The 20,383-nt window shown below is 35.4% G+C and overlaps 2 protein-coding genes across 2 annotated transcripts in view; one reads left to right on the forward strand and one right to left on the reverse strand.

Moving 5' to 3' along the window:
- The first annotated feature begins 996 nt into the window (after positions 1 to 996).
- Positions 997 to 19,083, forward strand: emilin2b (elastin microfibril interfacer 2b). The gene is made up of 9 exons (XM_079436326.1): positions 997 to 1,236; positions 3,437 to 3,562; positions 4,695 to 4,885; positions 5,444 to 6,883; positions 13,545 to 13,697; positions 13,794 to 13,841; positions 15,834 to 15,869; positions 15,950 to 16,081; positions 16,971 to 19,083. The coding sequence occupies exons 1-9, from the start codon at positions 1,094 to 1,096 to the stop codon at positions 17,285 to 17,287; spliced, it is 2,586 nt and encodes an 861-aa protein (XP_079292452.1). The 5' UTR covers positions 997 to 1,093; the 3' UTR covers positions 17,288 to 19,083.
- LOC306881996 (myomesin-1-like) overlaps positions 18,157 to 20,383 on the reverse strand; it is a 43,884-nt gene continuing 41,657 nt past the window's right edge. Inside the window, exon 41 of the mRNA XM_079436410.1 lies at positions 18,157 to 20,373. Within this exon, the coding sequence (XP_079292536.1) occupies positions 20,204 to 20,373 (170 nt within the window). The 3' untranslated portion in view covers positions 18,157 to 20,203. The remainder of the gene's footprint in view (positions 20,374 to 20,383) is intronic.

Below are 20,383 nucleotides of genomic sequence, written 5' to 3' on the forward strand. Positions count from 1 at the left end.
GATTAGAATATTTTCATACAGAATAAGGCATTAATATGTGCTTTATAAGTAATAATTAATGGCCAGTATGCTGCTAATTTGCATGGTAATGAGCAACTAATCATGAGAATGAATCCCTAAACTAAAGCGGTACAAGGATTGGTTCTTTAACCCCTTTAAGTGTCACCGGTTCACCTGTGGGCCACTTGGCACTCTTTTTTTTCTCTATCACATATTTGAGTAAACAATAATCATCATAAATTATATTTCATTTAAATGCTTAGAACACCAATATGTATCCCTGTTTTGAAATCAGACATTGTGTTGGTACTTTAAAATCTTTCTGTGGTCTCCTCTTCCTTAGTCAAGTGTGTATTAAGCTCTTTTAGAATCAAAACTTTTTATAATCTTGACAAAATGCATATTGTCAGAAATGTCTGAGTCTCATATTCGGTGGTTATTTTGTGATAGAAGTAATATTGACAGAGAAATTTACACATTTGTGACTAAAAATTGCAAATAAATAAAAATGAATGGTGTTTGGATGGCACCTGTTTGTGGAATAACGCTCTAAATAAAATTTCACCATAACTTCAAGTTTTTTTATATCAACTTGAAATTTGGAACATCACTTATTTAGACATAAGGCTTTAATTGTATAGCAATTCGGTATTTAAAATGTTTTGCAAAATATTTATTTTATATAAAATAAAAAAATGGTACAGTGCATTTTCTTTACAGTAAGATTTTGAACTTTCATGATTTGAAGTGATTCCACTTCACTTGGTCACTTGGACACTTTAGGGGCTCTTAGGATTTTATTTATTTATTTTTTGACTAGAGATTCTTAAAAGACTCAAGGCATCCTTTGTAAAGAAATGGCACCACTACAAGCAGGTCTAAACTAAGCAGAGCGGTAATCAGTGGAGAGCACTAATGGAGCTGGGAACCTGATCCCGCGCGCATGCAGCGTCCAGTAGGAATCTCTCATTGGGGCGGGAGCTCTTGCAGACTCTTGCCACTGTCCCATCTCACTGCCATCCTCACCTTGTCAAGAGAAACACTCAGTTTGAGCTTGTTATAAATGCTCGGGTAAGCTGCAGGTTGATCTGAGATGAAGCGCGTCCTCGCAGGTTACGCAGAGCTTATATTCATTATAATAATCATTACTGTTCCTTTGACTGATGGCACTCCGTCCAGGTTTAGTCTGTTCCAGGGCAGTCCTTACTCCAGCTCTGCTTCGAGACAACGAAACAAGTGAGTATCCTTCCTATTATGGAGTTAGCATTGAAAAAAAAAAAATGTGATTTTGAGAGTTTAGTTTGGGGACCAACTCTCACTTAAACTATTAGCTATGGTTTGCCTCTATAGACTCCTAATTACTGCTTATTAATATTAAGGTAGTTAGGTATAGGATGGATTAAGGGATCTAGAATAAGACATTAGTAATATATAGGCCTATTATTAATAATGTTGCGATTCGAACTGGACAGAGCACATCTCTTGGCTTTTTTTTTATTATTATTTTTGTCCAGATATTTTAAAGAAACTGACACATTGGTGTCAAAATTCAGACTCCTCGTTATGTGTTAACATCCCTCTCAATAAAGCTCAACACAGTAATCATTCTAGTAGCCTAACTTCTGTTAACTAACAAGAAACTGATTAACGACTTCTAGTACTGTTAGCTAATCAATTACAGCTATTTATCATGCATTTCTGAGAGCTAAAGTTAATAACAGTGAATTATACATAATTACATGCATGACCCTAAACCCTATAGACTAGTAAGTGCTTGTTAAATAATACTAAGGTATAATTGCACTGTAGCAACACATGCACTTTAATAATTAATGCACAACAAATCTAATGCAGGAAACATAACTATTTTAACCTGTTAACGAGGTTATATACACACCTTATGCGTAATCAATATGTAATCATCGAGTTATGATTTGGGTAAATAGTTTTTAACTAGTATGTTATCTTTCATACTAAAAAAGTATTTACTATGGATATTTCTGAAGAAATAGTTTTTAAATGCAGTTTTCCCAGACAGTATCCCTCCGAGCTTCACCGTTTTCGTTGGCCTATTATTTGGGTTATTACTGAAGGAGAAGACTTGGACATTTTCTCACTGAATCACTATTGATTCGTGGAGACCTCAGGAACATGTGGAGTCTTCAGCCATCCCAAACACCAAAACAGATGCAACCTTTGCCGTGATTTATTTATTTAACACATACACCTCCAAGAAATATATCTTTTTCAGGATACACATCAATCGTTCAAACAATTAGTAATCAATCAAAGACAGCTGGTTAATCAGTGGCTCAGAGTGACTAGAGCTTTCCTCATTGTACAAAACATACCAATATTCAAAAAGAGAGTAGAATAAAACAATAATGATACAGCAATAATAATTCATTTTTCATTTAAATTAATTAAAGGATTTTGGGAATGTTACTTTTGAATGTTCTCTGAACGTTCCGAAACAAGTAGTTACATTTAAAAACGTAACATTTTCAAAATTAGATAAAAGTCCAGCTAAAATGTTACAAAATCATTCCACAAACAGCTTAAATAAGGTTTTTAACATTGAGAACATTATAAAAGACCAGAAAACTTTATACAAACATTCTATAAACGTTTGTTTGTAACTTTCAGAGAATGTTAGCCAAATAGAACTTTTGGTCTTGCGTTATTTTAAGGTCCAATTCTCGCTATTAACAAACTATTAACTACAACTTTTGCCTTAATAAACTCTTAATTTAATGCTTATTAATAGATAGTAAGGTAGTTGTTAAATTTAGATTAGGGACCCTGCACCACAAAACCAGTCATAAGGGTCAATTTTTCAAAATTGAGTTTTATACATCATCTGAAAGCTGAATAAATGAGTTTTCCATTGATGTATGATTTGTTATGATAGGACAATATTTGGCTGAGATGCAACTATTTGAAAATCTGGAATCTGAGGGAGCAAAAAAATCTAAATATTGAGAAAATCACCTTTAAAGTTGTTCAAATTAAGTTCTTAGCAATGCATATTACTAATCAAAAATGAAGTTTTGATATATATACAGTAGGACATTGACAAAATATCTTCATGGAACATGATCTTTACTTAATATCCTAATGATTTTTGGCATAAAAGTAAAATGGATCATTTTGACCCATACAATGTATTTTTGGCTATTGCTACAAATATACCCCAGCGACTTCAGACTGGTTTTGTGCTCCAGGGTCACATATGGTCATGCAGAATATGTGCTTTATAAGCACTAATAAACAGCCAATATGTTAATAATAAGCATGCTAATAAGCAACTAGTTAATAGTGAGAATTGGTCCCTGTACTAAAGTGTTACCAAACTTTTTTTTATTTTTTGTTTTGAGAATGATTTTCTTGAATGTAGAGTATAAATTTGTTTTCGGTGTTCTTCACTCTTTTGCAGAAACTGGTGTGCTTTTGTGGTGCATAAGAATGTGACGTGTGCTGTGCTGGCAGCGAACGAAAACGTCATGGAGCCGCAGCTCCTGCCCTGTCTGCCGCATCAGCCCGACTGCACACAGCGGCTGATGTAAGTGTCTCTGGAGAGCGCATGCAGTGGGCGGGGGTTGCATGGACATTTTTATTGGTGGAAGTGACCAGAGATCAGATTAGATGAGATCAGAACTGGATTGAAGTGGAATTGCTCCTAGAAGGATAAGCAGTGCAGTTAAATTGGACCCATTGACTGGCAGGTCATTGCTTTATCAGTCTCCAAATTATTTACGACCTCCAAGGGGCCAGGGGCCACACTGAACAGTCTGTTTTAGCCTGTGTAAATTGTCCAGAATCTGTGAGAACTTTTCAGAAATGCTGCAATTAGTAAGTCACATGTTCGTGCACATCGCCTGCTTTTAAAGCTGCACTCCAGATGTGTGTCACTGCTGGAGTAAATCCTAATAAATTATGCACTTTGTTGTTTATGTTTGCATGGCTCATGAAAACAGGAATGCTTCCTTTTGTGGACAGAGTGTTTAGGTGAAGAAGATTAGTGACATTTTTCAAATTTCGCAGGACTTGGTGTCACTTTGCTTCTTCTGAAACATGCAGCAAACATCTATGTGCTGTTTAGTGGTCTTTCGCTATAATGTGGTAGTTAAAGCTTAAGTGTGTATTTTATTGGTTAAATAATTAACCCTTTTAATTAAATAATATAAATAAAAAAAATACATTTCCTTTATTAGGTGTCTTTTATGTACCAGAAAATGAATCGCTACATACTACTTTAATGTTGCATTGCAAAAATAGAATGTATAACATCAAAACATGTTTGTGAACAGCATTTTATCAAAGTATTTACTAAAATGTTTGTACATAGTAGTTAAAGACCCTTGATATATTTATTTTTTTTCCTTATTTTATTAACCCGGACACTCTTATATGTCAATCAGTGGCATGAGTTTAGGACAACTAGTGTCTCATTAAATGCATCGTATCTGTGTATGCTTTTTTGGCTAATATTCCCCAAAACCCTTGCAGTGGGACAAATTTGTGACCGTTAATTTTTGATGTTAGTTATAGTAAAGTGGCTAGGAATCCGAGGCCAAAACAGTGTATTGTATCATCTGTCAAATGCAAACTTTAAGTTTGTGGTTTAAAGTGAATTGTGTCCCATTTAAAACTATGGTCAGAAATCTGCTCCTAATCCATAACTGTCTTTCTAGGTATCATACTCACATGAGGCCCATGTACAAAATAGGCTACAAACAAGTGACTGACCTCGAATGGAGGTGCTGTCCAGGATATCAAGGCCATGATTGTACCGAGCTGAAAAATACCCCTCAGAAACCCAATGTTGTTGAGGAACCACGTCGAGATGTTCCTTCAACCAACAGTCAACAACAGAGCATCTTGGGTAAAAGTTTTTAAATTACTTTATATTTGGAAAAGTGAAATAAGCAATATTTGATCTAGAGTATTACAATCTGAAATGAAATTCTAAATAACTCTAAATAATAAATGAACATGTGCTATGCTAGCTGAAATAGGGCCACAACTCAATTATGTTGACATTTTTTGAGTAATCTGTTTAAAAATTTGTTTATGGTACAAGTTGTTTCTTTAACTCAATGTAGTTCAAAGGTTGAACGTCGTTTCATTAGAAGTTGTCATAAAATTAAAGTGCCCCTATTATGGGTAATGAAAGGTTCATCAGCTTGAGATTCTTTTAAAAACGACTAGTTTCAATGATTCATAGTCAACTCTTTCTTTTGAGAGACAATAACTTTGTACACGGTGCACTTTCAGATTTAAAACTTGTTGTTTTCATTCACTTGTAGCTGTTACACATTGCATGAAAGATCATTTTCAAAAATCCATAATGGGGCACTTTAAAGAAAATTGATGCAGACTGTTATTGTTTGTTTTTTTTGAGTTACTGTGAAAAAAGTACACGTGATTTTGGTTGTTCTAGGACCAGAAGTGTTCTCCGAGACACATCCATGGTCTCAACCTGGGCAGAAAGGACATCATAGCCGTCAACTGGGAGATTACGGAGATCGTCAACAGGAGAGTCAACGAGTTCAGGCATTAGAAGAAGAAGTGGAGCGTCTTTCTCAGACAGTACTCCAGCTGCAAGCCATGACTTCTGCCAATGCGAACCTACGGCTAGATTTACAGGAAGATGTTACCAAATTCGTTCTGAACATGCTGGGGAATTTGCAACAGCCACAGGATGTCAAAGCGGGTGGAATCGAGAGCATTACGCTCCCATATGACCTCCGTTCACCACCAGACACTGATGAACTCCAGAACCACATTACCCAGCTCTCCAACACCATCAGTACCAACACTAATAACATCCAAGATCTGCAGATGAGGATCCAAAACATTGATGGACAGATGCATCGACTAACAGAAGCAAGCAACACTGGACCGCTTCAGCCTTCCTCAACAGCTGCAACCAATGAGTGTCCATGTCAGGCATACATCGATGAAAAGCTTTCAGCCCTTCGTGAGGAGCTTCTTGAAGGAATGGACATCAAAATAGCAGACATGAAGAATTCATGCGACTACAAAGTGCTGTCTGTGCAAGAACAGTGTGAGGAACAAGAAACCTCTTACTTGAGCTTGGCTGAGCTCCTCGACTCCAAAGAGACTGAACTCCGCAAAGAGATCCAAGACTTGCGTGTCCAGCTTCCCACTGGAAAAACCCAAGAGTTGGACAATGCTGAGGTCCAGAAGCTCAAGGACACCCAACAGATACTCCAAGACGCCATTAGGGAGCACAATGCCACCATTGCACAGATAAATGCTCAAGGGCATGTTCTGGAGGCAAGGGTTAGTCTTGCGGAAAGGAGCGCAGAGGTGCATTGCCTCTATCTTGAGGAGAAACTGAGAAGGGAAAGACTTAAGGAAGAGGAAGACCAAAGAATAGCTTTTGAAGAGAAGATCAATGGTGTTCAATGTGACAACAGCACTTCTCAGCTCCTCGTAGGTCTTGATCAGCGCCTGGAAGTCTTAGAGAAACATACACAGCTCCTGCAGGACAAAGATGGCTCTCTTAAGGGAGATCTCAATCAGACCATGAGTTTTGAAACCCTCCTGCAACGGATGGAAAATCTAGAGATGGATTCTGGGCGAAGCCAAGAGCAAGTGAGGACAATGAATGGCTTTCTTGATGGGCTTGATGGACGCATGGCTAACATTGAAGGCGTTTGTGGTCGGTTTGAGCCAATGTCCGACAGTCTGAAACGGATTAAAGATGGATTGAACAAACACGTCAATGGCTTGTGGACTTGCGTCCGTCAGCTGAACAGTACAGTACTTGCACATACAAGAGACATTAACATGTTTAAAGCAAATCCACACCTCTCAAAAGATGGACAGGATGGGATCACTGATGCACCTACAGGTAAGCAATACTCCTCTGTGGACAACAGAAATGGTGTTTTGCAGACTAGTTTATCCAAATAAATAATACAGTATTTGTAAGGACAGTCCTATTAGAGAGGCCTGGATTTTCAGAAACCTATTTCTTGGAAAAATGATGGGGTGTTCATTTAAAATGACACAAAGACTTCAGTAGAGACTTGAGATTGTCCTTTTCCTTCATATGCAAGTTGTCCCTAAACCCACAGGGCTGAAGGGAACAACTAGATTTCAATAATGTATTGAAAAAAGGCTTCAGTTGAAAACAAGAAGGTTAAGAAAGTTCTTATAAACAGCCACAAAAATCACATTATTGCACATTGTTGGAGCCCCGACTAAGAAAAGTCCAGAAACCATCCATGTTATAGAATTATCAGAAATTGATGTGAATTTTTATAAACATTGCAAATAAGGAGAGGACTATTTTTATGTACCATGTTACTGATTCCTATTATTAGTACTCACCTTTTTATGATGCATGAAAATGTGTCAGTGTACGAAGTTGGTTTTCTTTGGTGATGCATTTATGGAAGTGGTAAGTTGCAGCAAATAATAGTTTTTAAAAAATATTTTTTTCTGGTAACATTTTAACTGCAGCTTGATTATAAATATTCTTTTAGTCTTTCAAAGCTTTAATGCAGTTTGCATATTTTCTCTTGGCATGCTACAGCCATAACCTGCTTTGATTCATTAAGATATAGTATTACTGTAAAAACTCTGGATCGACAATTATACCATATGCAATTATACCATATCTACTGTTCATGCAAGCAATGGCATTCACAAATCAGCAACAAAATATTAGTAAAATCTGTGATGTCAGTCGCAGAAAATTACCTTTAAATGCATTGCACCATTTTATTTATCTGCCTGGATGAGAAGAATCTCTTTAGTTTATTTCTCTGTCCAGTTTAATACTCACATCACATCCATCAGATCTTTATGACTGGCCCAAAGCAGACTTTAGACACTAGTGCATCCTGACCTTTCATGTGCTTATACTGGTAATTTTGTGTATTTGTTTACCAGTTAGATTACAACTTCTCATCTCTGAAATTTTGCAGAACTGATTTATAGGTATTTTTCAAAATGTCCTGTTCATGCATGATCTCCAAACTGTAATTTTCCATAAAAAGGCTGCGTATGTGAAATTCCCAATATTCTCCCTAGTAATTTCCTTTCCCTACTATCCAATAAAGAGGGAAAAATTTGAAAATCTAAAAATAAAGGTTCCAAATAATGGGTTACCACAGCGAAGTCAAAGAAGATCCATTTCTGGTTCAAAAAAGAACCTTCTAGTGAACAATTCTTAAAAGAGCCATTTTTCTTAGTTTGAAGAACATATTACATTTCTAAAGACCCTTTGCCACTATTATTCTATTGCCCTTTTGCGCAATAGAAAAGTTTCATGGATGTTAAAGGATCTTCATAGATGCCAATGAATAATCTGTTTTTAAGAGTGTAAGCAACTGGTCTGTTTTTGTCAGTGCTGCTAGTCAAAACGATGGATTTTGCTGATCCTCTTTTGGGTTTTTGGAAGCTTCTGATGTATGAGCTCCACAATGCAAATGTAGGCTACGGTGTGCATGAGGTTGTGTTTTTAGAGGGATTTCCTTTACAAACACAAGAATGTTTGTGTTGTAAGCAGGTATCTCCCAGGGGAAGTAGTGTTTCCCCTTTACGTATTAATTATACACACATGTTACAACTGGACAGTTTCAGAGTTGTGCAACGTTTGGACTTTTATGGGATTATATTGCTTGTGTGTGTGTGTGTGTATGCATGTGGGCATCTGCTTCTCATTTGGTGATTCTGTGTTCGTAGTTTACAAGATGTTCTGGACACACTAGTCAGCTTGGCGTTTCACCTAGCAGCATTCAGAATAATGCATTTGATACTCTTGCAACACACTTTAGAGACAAAATAGAAGTAAAATGGCATAAGGACGAAGCCAAAAAATTACTTGCAATCCTAGCTTTGTTTGCAGTAAATCCAAAGGACACACTCAAGGACTCTTGAAGATTATGAAATTTGTTTGCATGTGGTTGCACTTTTATTTTACATTACATGTACTTGTAATTACAGTGTAAGTACTGGGTAATATAAGGCAACTGCATGGTTAAGATTGGTTTAGGGGTAGGTTCAGGATAGTAATTACCTAGTTATTGTAATTACGTTAAGTATATCCAGTAGTATGTACATGCAGAACAGGACTGTTAAAATAAAGTGCTACCAAGAAAGCCAGTGCATCATGAGTCTGAATATAAGAAAACGGTAACGCTTTACAGAAAGGTCCCATTATTTAATGTTAATGCATTAACTAGCAATGATGGTCACAGTATTTATTAAAATTTGTTAACTTTAGTTAATAAAAACATTGTTAGTTTTATGTCAGCTCAGGATCGTTAAATATGAACATATACAACTTTGGATTTAGTGCATTAGTACATTTTTAAATAAACAGTAAGCAATATAAATAAATGCTTTAACTGACTAACGGGACTAACATGAGACCGGAAAAAGAGTGGTTTTGATGCACTAATTTGTTTTGGTTATCTCTTATAACAGGAATCTTTTATTTAAACCCACGCATTTGCAGATCCTGTTGTAAATAATAGTGAAAAATCATTATTGGTTAATGTATATTCCATTATTACCCCTTAGCAGATGTTGACTCATATAAGAGCCTGGATGCGTGTGAATGAATTTTATCTGTGAGTGAGCAGTTTGTGATAGTAATGCCCTCGTCCTTCTCAGTCACATTTGACATTTGACCTCAGAGATGATCTTTTCCTCCAAGCATGTCTCCCTGCTCACACATGTATTTTTATATATTTTATCTGGAGGTCTAATTGTGGGACTGCATTCTGGGAGAGTGGCCATTAGTTTATCAGAAAGACATTGATATAACCACTGCAATTATCCCATGATTCAATGTCCCCTTTGTTCCTCCTTCCTGTTCCTTTCTCTGTAATAAACAGAAGCCCTCTTTTATTGCATTCCTTTCTTAAGATAAATGCAACACATGTAGAGGGGCGTTGAGCCCTCCTGCATGCCTGTCTTTGACCCCTTTCAATCTAAAATGCCACTGAAACAAAGGAGGTAGGTTTCTGTAGTCCAGTAAAAGTGCATTTATTATTTACACAGTTTTAAATGCAAATGGCACACTACAGTATGTTATACAAAGTATCTTAAACTAACTAAGAACTAACAACTACAATAATTATGGGCCTATGAAATCCATTTGATTTTTTTCCCACATTCCATTTTATTAGATTTTTTTCCAAATTTTGTTTGTTCCATTTAATTCTTCTGGGTTTTTTTTTTTTTTTTTTTTACACTGTTTTAATATTTCTGGACTCTGTTTTAATGATTGAATAAAATTTTAGTCATCAAAAAGCAGGTCTAATTAATTGAAAATATGAAACATACAATCAAAAATAATTTTTTAGGGCATTATGAAATACCTTTTTCTCCAAAATTCTGTTTCATATTTCCCAAATTCTGTGTTGTCCATTTTAATTTTCCAGAATTCCATTTTAATTGTTTAATTAAATTTTAATTAGCAATAAAAAAAAACTTGCCTGCTTAATTGAATTCATAAAATGTCTTTATTTATTTATTTTTAATTTATGTAATAATAGGGCCCTATGAGATTATTTTTTAGAAACATGTAGGATTCATATTTAAATAGTCTTTTTGTGGTTTAAAGGGGTGGTCTAATGGATTTTTTCGAAGGCTTGATTGTGTTTATGGGGTGCACAGCAAAATGTGTTTTTAAAAAATCTTATTATTAAATCTTAAAATCTTAAAATTTTATTGTACACTGCTTTTCAGCTAGCATAGAAACAGCCGGTTGATTTGAGGTGTTTTGTATTTGTATGTAATAACGAACATAGCAGTCGTCATTTACTCCCGACATCTGCGCCGCTGAAGACACAGTGAATTACCTTTGTTTTTGAAGGGAATGCGCCACCTGATCTACCTAAATGCGTCTATGTTCGCGCAAATCATTCGTGATCCAGCTTTACCTACAGAAGGGTTTTTGTATGAATCTTAGCAATCGCTTTTCCTAATAATGTGCTAGTTAGCAAGTTTCGCGGCTAAAGTAAACAGTCTCTCGGAGCACAGCTCGTCACCCCACAGAAGAAAGGGGCGGGGTCAGCAGAACTCATTTGCATTTAAAGCGACATGCTACAAAATGGCTTGCTGAAAACAGAGCTGATTTTGACAGGGTAAAAAGGGTGTTGTTTTAACTGAGATAACTGAGCTAAAAACTTTCACAGCTCACTCACAGATGAAGTTGATTTTGATTTGGACGTGACTGAAAGGGTTGATGAGAAAGTGGATGAATACTTTGTAATTACCCGGTCCACTAGTTTGACCCAGTCAGGGTGACATGTGAGCATGACAAGCAGACATAATCGCATCATCGGCTAAATATAATGATGTAGAGGCACCGCCTGCGTTTCACAGCAACACCCTCACATTCACATCACACTATAAATAAGAGCTTGTGCATCATTGTATTAATTGTATATACACATTTGTTCCTGTAATTTAAATAGCTAAAGAAACATACCAAATCATGTAAAAAGTTGAAAAAAAAAATGTAATGTAAAAAACAAAAACAAAAAAATGTTTTCTGTGAAGGTTATGTTTAAGGGTCAGTTTAGGGAACAGAGAACATCCTTAGCTCAGCATAAAAAGCATTACGCCTATGGAAAGTCCTCATAATAATAGGAGTGCCAACATATGTGTGTGTTTTAGTAGGCTAGATGAGGTCATGTGAGCGAGTGGGTGTGACATATAAAGCAGCTCCATCTCTCCTTCTCTCAATGTTGGGAAGCAAACTAAATTTTGAGTATCATGAGAACACTGTTAAAAAAACCTGTGAAATTTACAGTAAAAAAAAAAGCCAGCTTTGGATGCCAGAACTTTACCATAACAAATGCCATAGCGAAATTTAACGCTTTTCAGATTTAACTTAAATTTATGGTTAAATTTACAGCTTTCCTTTTTACTGAAAAAATTTACATCATTTGTAAAATATCATAAATTACCTGCAGGAATACCATTTCAGTTGCAGTGTACCATGTCAGTTGAATTTGTAATTCTGAGAATCAGGGGAGCAACTTAATAAATGTTTTATGATTATAATAGCAATTCTTGTACACTGATAACCAGTTAGCGCTCGGATGATTTTTTTTATTTTATTTTTACAGGGATGATTTTTTATTCTGTTTCTTATGACCTAGTGGCCAAAAGTTAACACTATTAATTCATTCTCAGCCAAAAGATACTTTTTTCATATATTGCAATTTTCCAGCACATTGATTATTAACACTAAAAAAAAAAATATCCAAAAAAATATCAAACATTTTTCCATTGTGTCCTTTAGGGCTTTTCTGGAGAACATCTGTGTGCATAATATACACAAGCAGTAGCTGAAGCGCATGTGTACTAATTGCTGTACATTGAGCATTAATTATTTAGTGAGAAATACACCAGCGTTCTTACAAACACCTGGGCTCAGAGGCAGTTAAACCTAAGTATCTTTAGGGCAGATCAGTTACTTGACAGCCATCTTGATAATATTTCTGAGCAGCTGTTTTCAGAGTAAGTAACAGGCATACAAGGCATACAGCTCCTATATACTTTAACTTGACTTGGGAAAGAGATAAATCTCTGGAACTATTTGTCAGGATTACATTTCAATAACATATTTTGAAACACCAATTAAATGTGACAGCATCAGAGGTCTGTCTGTCTCTGGTTATATACAGACTTGGAAAATGACTACCCTTTATCCTCGCCTCCATACAAACCATAAACACTATTAGTAAGATCACATAGAACTTTTCACCACTATGTTGCTTTTATGTTCATTTACCACTATGTTACTTTTGAGATATGGTGGTATTTTGAAACAGTGAGATATCAGGACGGATTCTCTTGAACCAGGTGGCAGTTTGTTATTTGTGGCAGTGCCATGTCTGTTAATTGTTATCCTGTCCTCCCATCTGCCTTTCTCAGGTGTTCATAAGAAGGTTTTAGAAGTCCAGAATTTGACCAAATTTGGTGTACATCTTATAGTTTCAAGTTTTAGAACTTGTTAATATATAGATCAAAATGGGTTACACCCTTTTTTCCAATTATTCTTTTTTTGTTGTTGTTCATACAATTCTGTATATTTAATAAATCTACAAAATGTCCATTTCAATTTCAAATAAATCATTATTTTTAATGCAGCTTAAATGTTTTTGCACAATTGTAGAAAACATTGTATCTCACTTTATGCACAGCCAAAACTGAAAATATATGCAATATAACTTATATGCAAAATCTTTACACAAAATTTAGCAAAGAGCCACTTTATGTTGCCAAGTTCATTTGTTCACCTACACTGTTGCTAAAAATTGAGATGCATCAAGACTTATTTTTGGAATTGGATCATGACTCTGAATAAAAATGGAATTGAATACGAATTCTAAAGTTTCTCCAGCTCTGCCTAATGCTGAGATTTATTTTGGACCGGATGGATTGAACCTTTTGTATATAGCAAAGTCACACCTGTTAACTGTCAGGCAGTATTTATGTCTTCTTCTCTTAGTCTCAGCCATCGCTCTTCTGCCTCTCTCCAGGTGTTCCTGAAGGTAGAGCGGCTGTAAAGGTTCAACCACTCCCATCACTGGCGTCTGGGGAAGCAGCGCCTCGAGTAACCAAAGTCTCCTCTCACACCCCTCAGGGCATCAATGGGAGTATGCCGTCCATTACAGGCTATGCAGGAGCACCAGGTAAGTGTATTCAGATATGTGTGTGTCTATGTATTTTCTTCTAAAAAAAGAAAATTGCGGGTTACCTCAAATAATTTGTTGAATTGTTCTTGACAGGTTATCCAGGGATTCCAGCTACCGCTCTCAGTCCTGACTCCGTTTCTGGTATTCAACACTTCATTGTATTACTAAATAAACTAAATAGCCACAATTATCAGGGTTCAAGCTTCTTGATGTAGCTGATACAGGATACAAACTAAATTTTGTTCAAATCAGACATACAACATAGGAGTTTGAAAGTAGGTTTTTAAAAGCAAATGCAAAATGATTTCCTTACAGAAATGGATACAAAAAATAAATTAGTTTATCACAATGCAATCTTATGTTGGATTCTTATAAAATTTGGTTCACTGCCTAATGAGGACACCCTCTAAGTATTTGCCAAATTTCATAGTGATCAGTTATGTCTAACCAGAATTTACTTAAGTGAATGTAAAAAAAAAGTAAAATGTCCTTAGTTTAAATTAAGTGATGAAATCAATAAAATATTTTTCCAAAGTAACTGATGAAGTTTGTAAAGAAGTTTCAAATCTCAGAAACCTATTTAATTAACATTTTCCCAATGGCCCACCACTTTTTGTCTGTTAAATATGGTCTGCAATCAGCAATAAAAGCTGGATGATCTACCTGACCTTGCTGTAATAAATTTAGTAAACTTATTTTTAGAAGACATTTAAGAGTATCTTGACATCAATTCTGAAGAACACGGGTAGACAAGGAAACATTCATAGATACAAACAAAATAGATGCACACACTCACAATATGCTTGCACATAAACACAAAATGCTCACAAAAATTTGCTTTTACCTTTTACATACACATATATAACACTCGTTCATTCAGTTCTTTTACCTTTCTCACACACACGCATAGCAATCGCACATTCACTGTATAGATGTACAGGTTACAGTGTTTTCTTGTTACTCTGTGTAACTGTGTTCCCATTCCCTTTCAAGATACTTATTGGTTTTGCAGCAGATAACTCGCCTGTCATAGAAATGAAATTATGCAATGATATTACTATGGCATACTTAGAGAATGATTTACTTTCGAATCACATCATCATTCATTTTCACACTGCCTTCACTGGACCAATCCGCTGTCTGCTCAAAGCTGGAGTAACTTTGTAGATCAGGACATCCTTCATTGTTGTGCATGGTGATGCATTAGACGCTTCGTGTGGAGACAGGATAATTGCTTCTATAGAGATGTGTTTCATCTGCATACTGATGAAATTAAATATTATATTCATGAATTACATTTGATAAAGGCAGAATGTATAAGTTAAATAATAGAGGACCCAGGATTGAGCCTTGAGGGACACCACAAGATATCACATGATGTCTGAAGGTGTGAGGATCCTGTGCAACGTAGTATTCCCTGTTGCTTAAGTAGGGTCTAAACCAGTCCAAGACTGGACCTGATAATTCGACCCAGTTCTGCAGTCAGTCAAGTAGATAGGATCAAATATTTCATAAAAGTAGCACTGAGATCTAAAAGAAGTAGGATAGACAGATGATCCCTAACTTTAAATAGCATTTCACTTAGGTTCTTTTAAATTTTACAGTGTCAACACTATTTCTGCATGGGTTTTTAGGGTTCCCAGAGACCATAGACTTGATTTTTAAGGGGGCAACAGAGTTAAAAGCCCTGGACAGGAGAGATTAAAGCACTCCGCTAGACTGTCTAAGGAGGGAGATGTAAGAAAAGGGAGGACTGATACGGGCTCCATGAAAGTCAAAGCTGTATCAGCAGTAAGATACAAGTGACAGTCCTCTTATCACTCAAAGTGTTGAGTTATGTTGGTATATACATACTGATAACAGTAGTGTTCAGAAATGAACAAAGAAAGCTTTTTCTTGCTACATTTTTTGTTAACTTGCAGTATAGCTCACTAGTAGTGAAGCTCATTGCTATTATTTGAATTTCAGTAGCTTCGCTGTAGATTAAGTACTTTAAAACTGTAGCTTGCCAGACTAAAAGTTGTGCATAATTTAAAGTTGCTTCCCCAACACTGGCAGAACATAACAAATATGTATTGAATATTACCATTTTTATACAATGTATTCACAACTGTCTCTTTCCTGCATCTACAGCACAGATTCCACTGAGGACAGTACAAATGGCCACAGGTACCACTAAACCTCCCGAATATTTTATAGAGCTGTGTTGTCAATAAGTGACAGTAAAGTAAGTGTGTGCATTTATGCAGGAGAAGGGCGAATGATGACCTATGTGTCGTTTTCGGCTGGTCTGACACTTGTGCCATTCCCCGGAGAAATCGGCATCATCCGATTTAACAATGTTCTGTTAAATGATGGAAGACACTACAATCCACAAACAGGTACATTCATTTATGACAAGGCAAAATCATAAATTATCATTTATGTATTGTTTTTACAAAAGCTACCTTCGTGAAAAAGAAATGCACTTTATTGTATTGAATGTGCACTTGTAGTGAACTTCAAATCTTAAAAGAAACACTTTTATAACTGTTATGTATGTTAAAGTGGAACTGTAAAGTAGAACTATTAAAAGTTCTACTTTAAAGTACATTTTAAATCGTTATGTTTTAGTAATCTTTAGTCATGCTGTAAAGAAGCACACTTATTTTTTGTTGACTAACACAGTAAAGCACGCAGGAATTTGTTTCTTAATATACTTAAGTACACTTTTAAAAATGCATTTTGTAATGTCAAATCAAAAGTTTTACTTCAAAGTACAAATTAAATAATTAGGTTTTAATCATTTTTAATGCTTTACAGAAGTAAATGTATTTTTGATGTGTTGACCAACATACTAAAGCACATGTAAAGTACCTAAATAGGATTTTAACTGTAATGTGTTATTTAATAATATATTTTGAATGTACTAGATTGCAACCTCATCATTACAAATGTCTTAAATAGAAATGACTTTAAAGTTTATTTTATTTGACCATAAATGCTTTTCAGAACATTCAGCAGTATTTTAACCATATTTCATAGCCAATATATTTATGAAATTACATATAAAGATGTACTTAAGTCCTTAAGCGGCTCCTAATAATTGAGCTAGCTGCATTTAATATAAATTGAAACTATAATGGTTTAATTAAATTGCATTTAACATGCATTTAGAACAGAATGCCATACACCTTTTCCACTTTGGCCAGTGAATTTTCTGTAGAAAACAATCATGCACAATAACAATAGCATTCTACCATTGTTGTAATCAGAATCTTTATTTACTAGGTGTGTTCACTGTTCCCCTGGACGGACGGTACCTGCTGAGTGCTGTATTAACCGCTCAAGCGGGAGAACGAGTCGAGGCCTTTCTCTCAGTAGCCAATCGCAACATCCAGAAGCTTTCCACTGCTGCAACGGGTGGCCGAGACACTCAGGACTGCGTCTGTGGAGGCACCGTCTCTGTAAGTCTTGCTCTTCATCTGAAGCAGGGCCAGAGGACGGGACTGGTGCTCACGTCAGGGAGACTGGCCATCTCAACATCCAGTGAAATCCTGTCCTCATTCAGCGGAGTTCTGCTTTACCCAACAGTAGGCAAGCGATAGCCCACAGCCAATGGCAAACACTAAGGTGACAGTTCACACAAAAATTACAATTCTGTCATCATTTACTCAGCCTCAAGTTGTTCCAAACCTGTATGAGTTTCTTTCTTCTGCTGAACATAAACAAAACAGATGACAGTAGCCGTTGACTTCAATAGAATGGAAAAAAAATACTATGGAAGTCAATGGCTATCGTCAACTGTTTGGTTTCCAACATTCTTCAAAATATCTTGTTTTGTGTTCAGCAGAAGAAAGAGACTCATACAGGTTTGGAACAATTTGAGTGTGAGTAAATAATGACAGAACTTTCAATTTTGGTGAACTATCCATTTAAGGTTACACTCTGAAAAAAGCTTTCACTGGACTTATACCTTCAATTCTGTACCTATTCACTTGTAAAGGTGCATATTAGTACCTAAAGAGCACATATTGGTACCTAATTGGTACATATAAGTATTTTATAAAAGTGTACTATTTCACTGACAGATTTTGTACCTTTTTTCTGAGAATAATAAATTCTGATAATGAGATTCTTAAAGTAGTTATGTATAATGCATTATAAAGCATTATATATTTTTTCATAATTGCATACAAAATTAAAATGCATTGTATTTTGCATAAATATTATGCACAAAAATATTTTCAGATTCCTGAAATTGGTTGATCATCATGCTTTAATGCATTATATTTTCTAATGGTGTAAAAATGAAGTATTAACTATAACTTTGGTTGCAATTATCCATGAGATCATGTAATGCATTATAAAGTGACATAATGCATTAAGAATGCTTTATATATAATGCATTATATATACAGGCTTTGAGTAAAGCGCTGGCAATTGTAAAAGCAGACAAAAAGAAAGAGAACACAGAATTGAGAAACTTTGTATTAATTGTTAATTGGAAGAACAAACATGATTTAGCAAGTTCATCTGGTAGGGTGCTACTGTAAAACGACTTCTTTTTATCACAAAGGTCACCATTTAGTGAACAAGATCGCTTCCACCTGGATCGTGAGTTGTCTCTCAGAAGTTAATTCTGCACAGAGCAGTAAGAACAGCCTAGTTTATATGTGGTTAATATAATGATGACGCTATGAGTGTTACAAAATTATTCTCAGTCTGGGTGGAACCAATCTTGGACCCAAATGTGGACTGCAGTCCGTTTATTGGCAAAAAAAAAAAAAAAGCCAGAAAACACTTTTTGCACATTTCAGGAAAACTGCACAGAGATGCACAAAGATTTCAGTAAAGTGTAGCAACCCTTGACCCTACAACAGATCAAGGGTCAATCCACTGTTCGGAATTTTCCACACATCACTAAAACCTTCAACACTTTTCACCAGGCTTAAAATAGAAATCATCTCACCCAGTGACTGAATGAAAACTTCTTCATGAGTGTTGTTGGCCTTTGCCCAAACTCAGACATTACTACACACCATTTCCACCCAGTTTTGGAAGATGAATCATTTATTTCCAAGAAGATATTTTATCTACATATATTTTTTAAAATGCTTAAATACTATGAAAATTGGTTTTATTTTGTGTGAAGAACATATTGGATATTTAGTCTATAGAACAATCATTTGACTGAAACTCATATCAACACTCACTGCTCCTAGATGTTATTCTTATTTAGGTCAACTGTAACTGCCTGAATCTTTGTATTTGATCTAACAATTTATAGAAAGACGTTATATCATTTTAAATGTCATGTTCACGGTCATGTCGTTACTGCTACCATATCTTTGTGCAGAATTTCTAGAAAAACAAATAAATATGTCCTGTTATAAATAATTGTATTTCATAGTCTTGTTTTTGTGTTTGTGACCATTAGATGAGTCAATGACTCGAGTTTTTCAGTAGCTTGACTTTCTGTTTCTCTTATATTAACCAGGGTTGCAAATGAGATTTTCAGCTGAAGTATTCTGAACAAGTTGTTTTCATGACCAAGAGCATATGCATGCTACCAGCACTGTTTTAGGAGAGAAAATCTGAGAGCATTATAAGGTGAAAAACATGGAGTAACAATAACTGAAGTCTTGCTGTATTGGTGATTATCATTTAATAATATACTTATTGCTCAATTGTTTGGTTCTACATTTTATTTAATCAAACATATAAACATGCATACATATTCAAAACATTTTCCTGTATTAAATTATAGTACTCAATGAAATGTTATGGTACTGTAGCACTAGTATTAGATTAATAGATTGTGCTTGTATTGTTTTTTGCAAGCTACTTTAGATAGTTCATCTGCTAAGTGAATGAGTGTCAGTAAAACTATACTGCGAGCTAAAACTAAAAAATATTGCCAAGATTTCCCGCAAAAGGGCTGTAGATGGGTGGATGGTGAAAAGTGGGTGTATTCAATTACATTTATGACTCCGAAAGTTACATGCAATGACTAATTGTACACAATTAAACCAGAAACATGTATTGTGACATGGTGCCATTTAAAAATGAGATGGGAGGAAAAAATGGTGTTTTCTACATAACAGTTGCATTCATATTCTGGGTTCATCTGCTTGCCTGTGCATAGTTTATATTTTTAATAAACTGTATACCAAATTTGGGCTTTATATATCACTGTCTTCATCTAGCCGTGTTAAGAGTTGTCTATGGTAGAGTAAATGCAAAAGTTTTGCGAGTGAGCGCCAAAGCTTTGAAAAAATCCCGCATTACAATGACTTTAATCTAGAGATGATTTTTTTTTTATTATTGCTTGTCCCTAATCCGCCTCTTTCAACACAAAGGCCTTGAAATATAATTTTACCTCCCATCTAACTTTTCTAAACCACTTGTGAACAAGCTTTTGAAATGACACACTCATCAAATAAAACCCATAACTAACATGGTTCATGTCCTATACCTAGTTCTAAAACATATAAATACAGTTAAACTGTCTTCAAGCATTTTTAATCGTCTTTCTTTTCACACACATTTTCATGGTTTTCGGTTTCAAGAGCTGGTGTAGATTCGTCTGGATCTGATGAAGTGGTGGCCTCTGGTCCAGCATCATGTTCTGTGAGATGTAGGGCATCGACCAGCTCCGTCTCTAAAGCGGATAATCCCAGATTTACAGAATCTGTATTAAA

Source organism: Barbus barbus, assembly GCF_936440315.1.
Source record: "Barbus barbus genome assembly, chromosome: 2".
Lineage (NCBI taxonomy): Eukaryota > Metazoa > Chordata > Actinopteri > Cypriniformes > Cyprinidae > Barbus > Barbus barbus.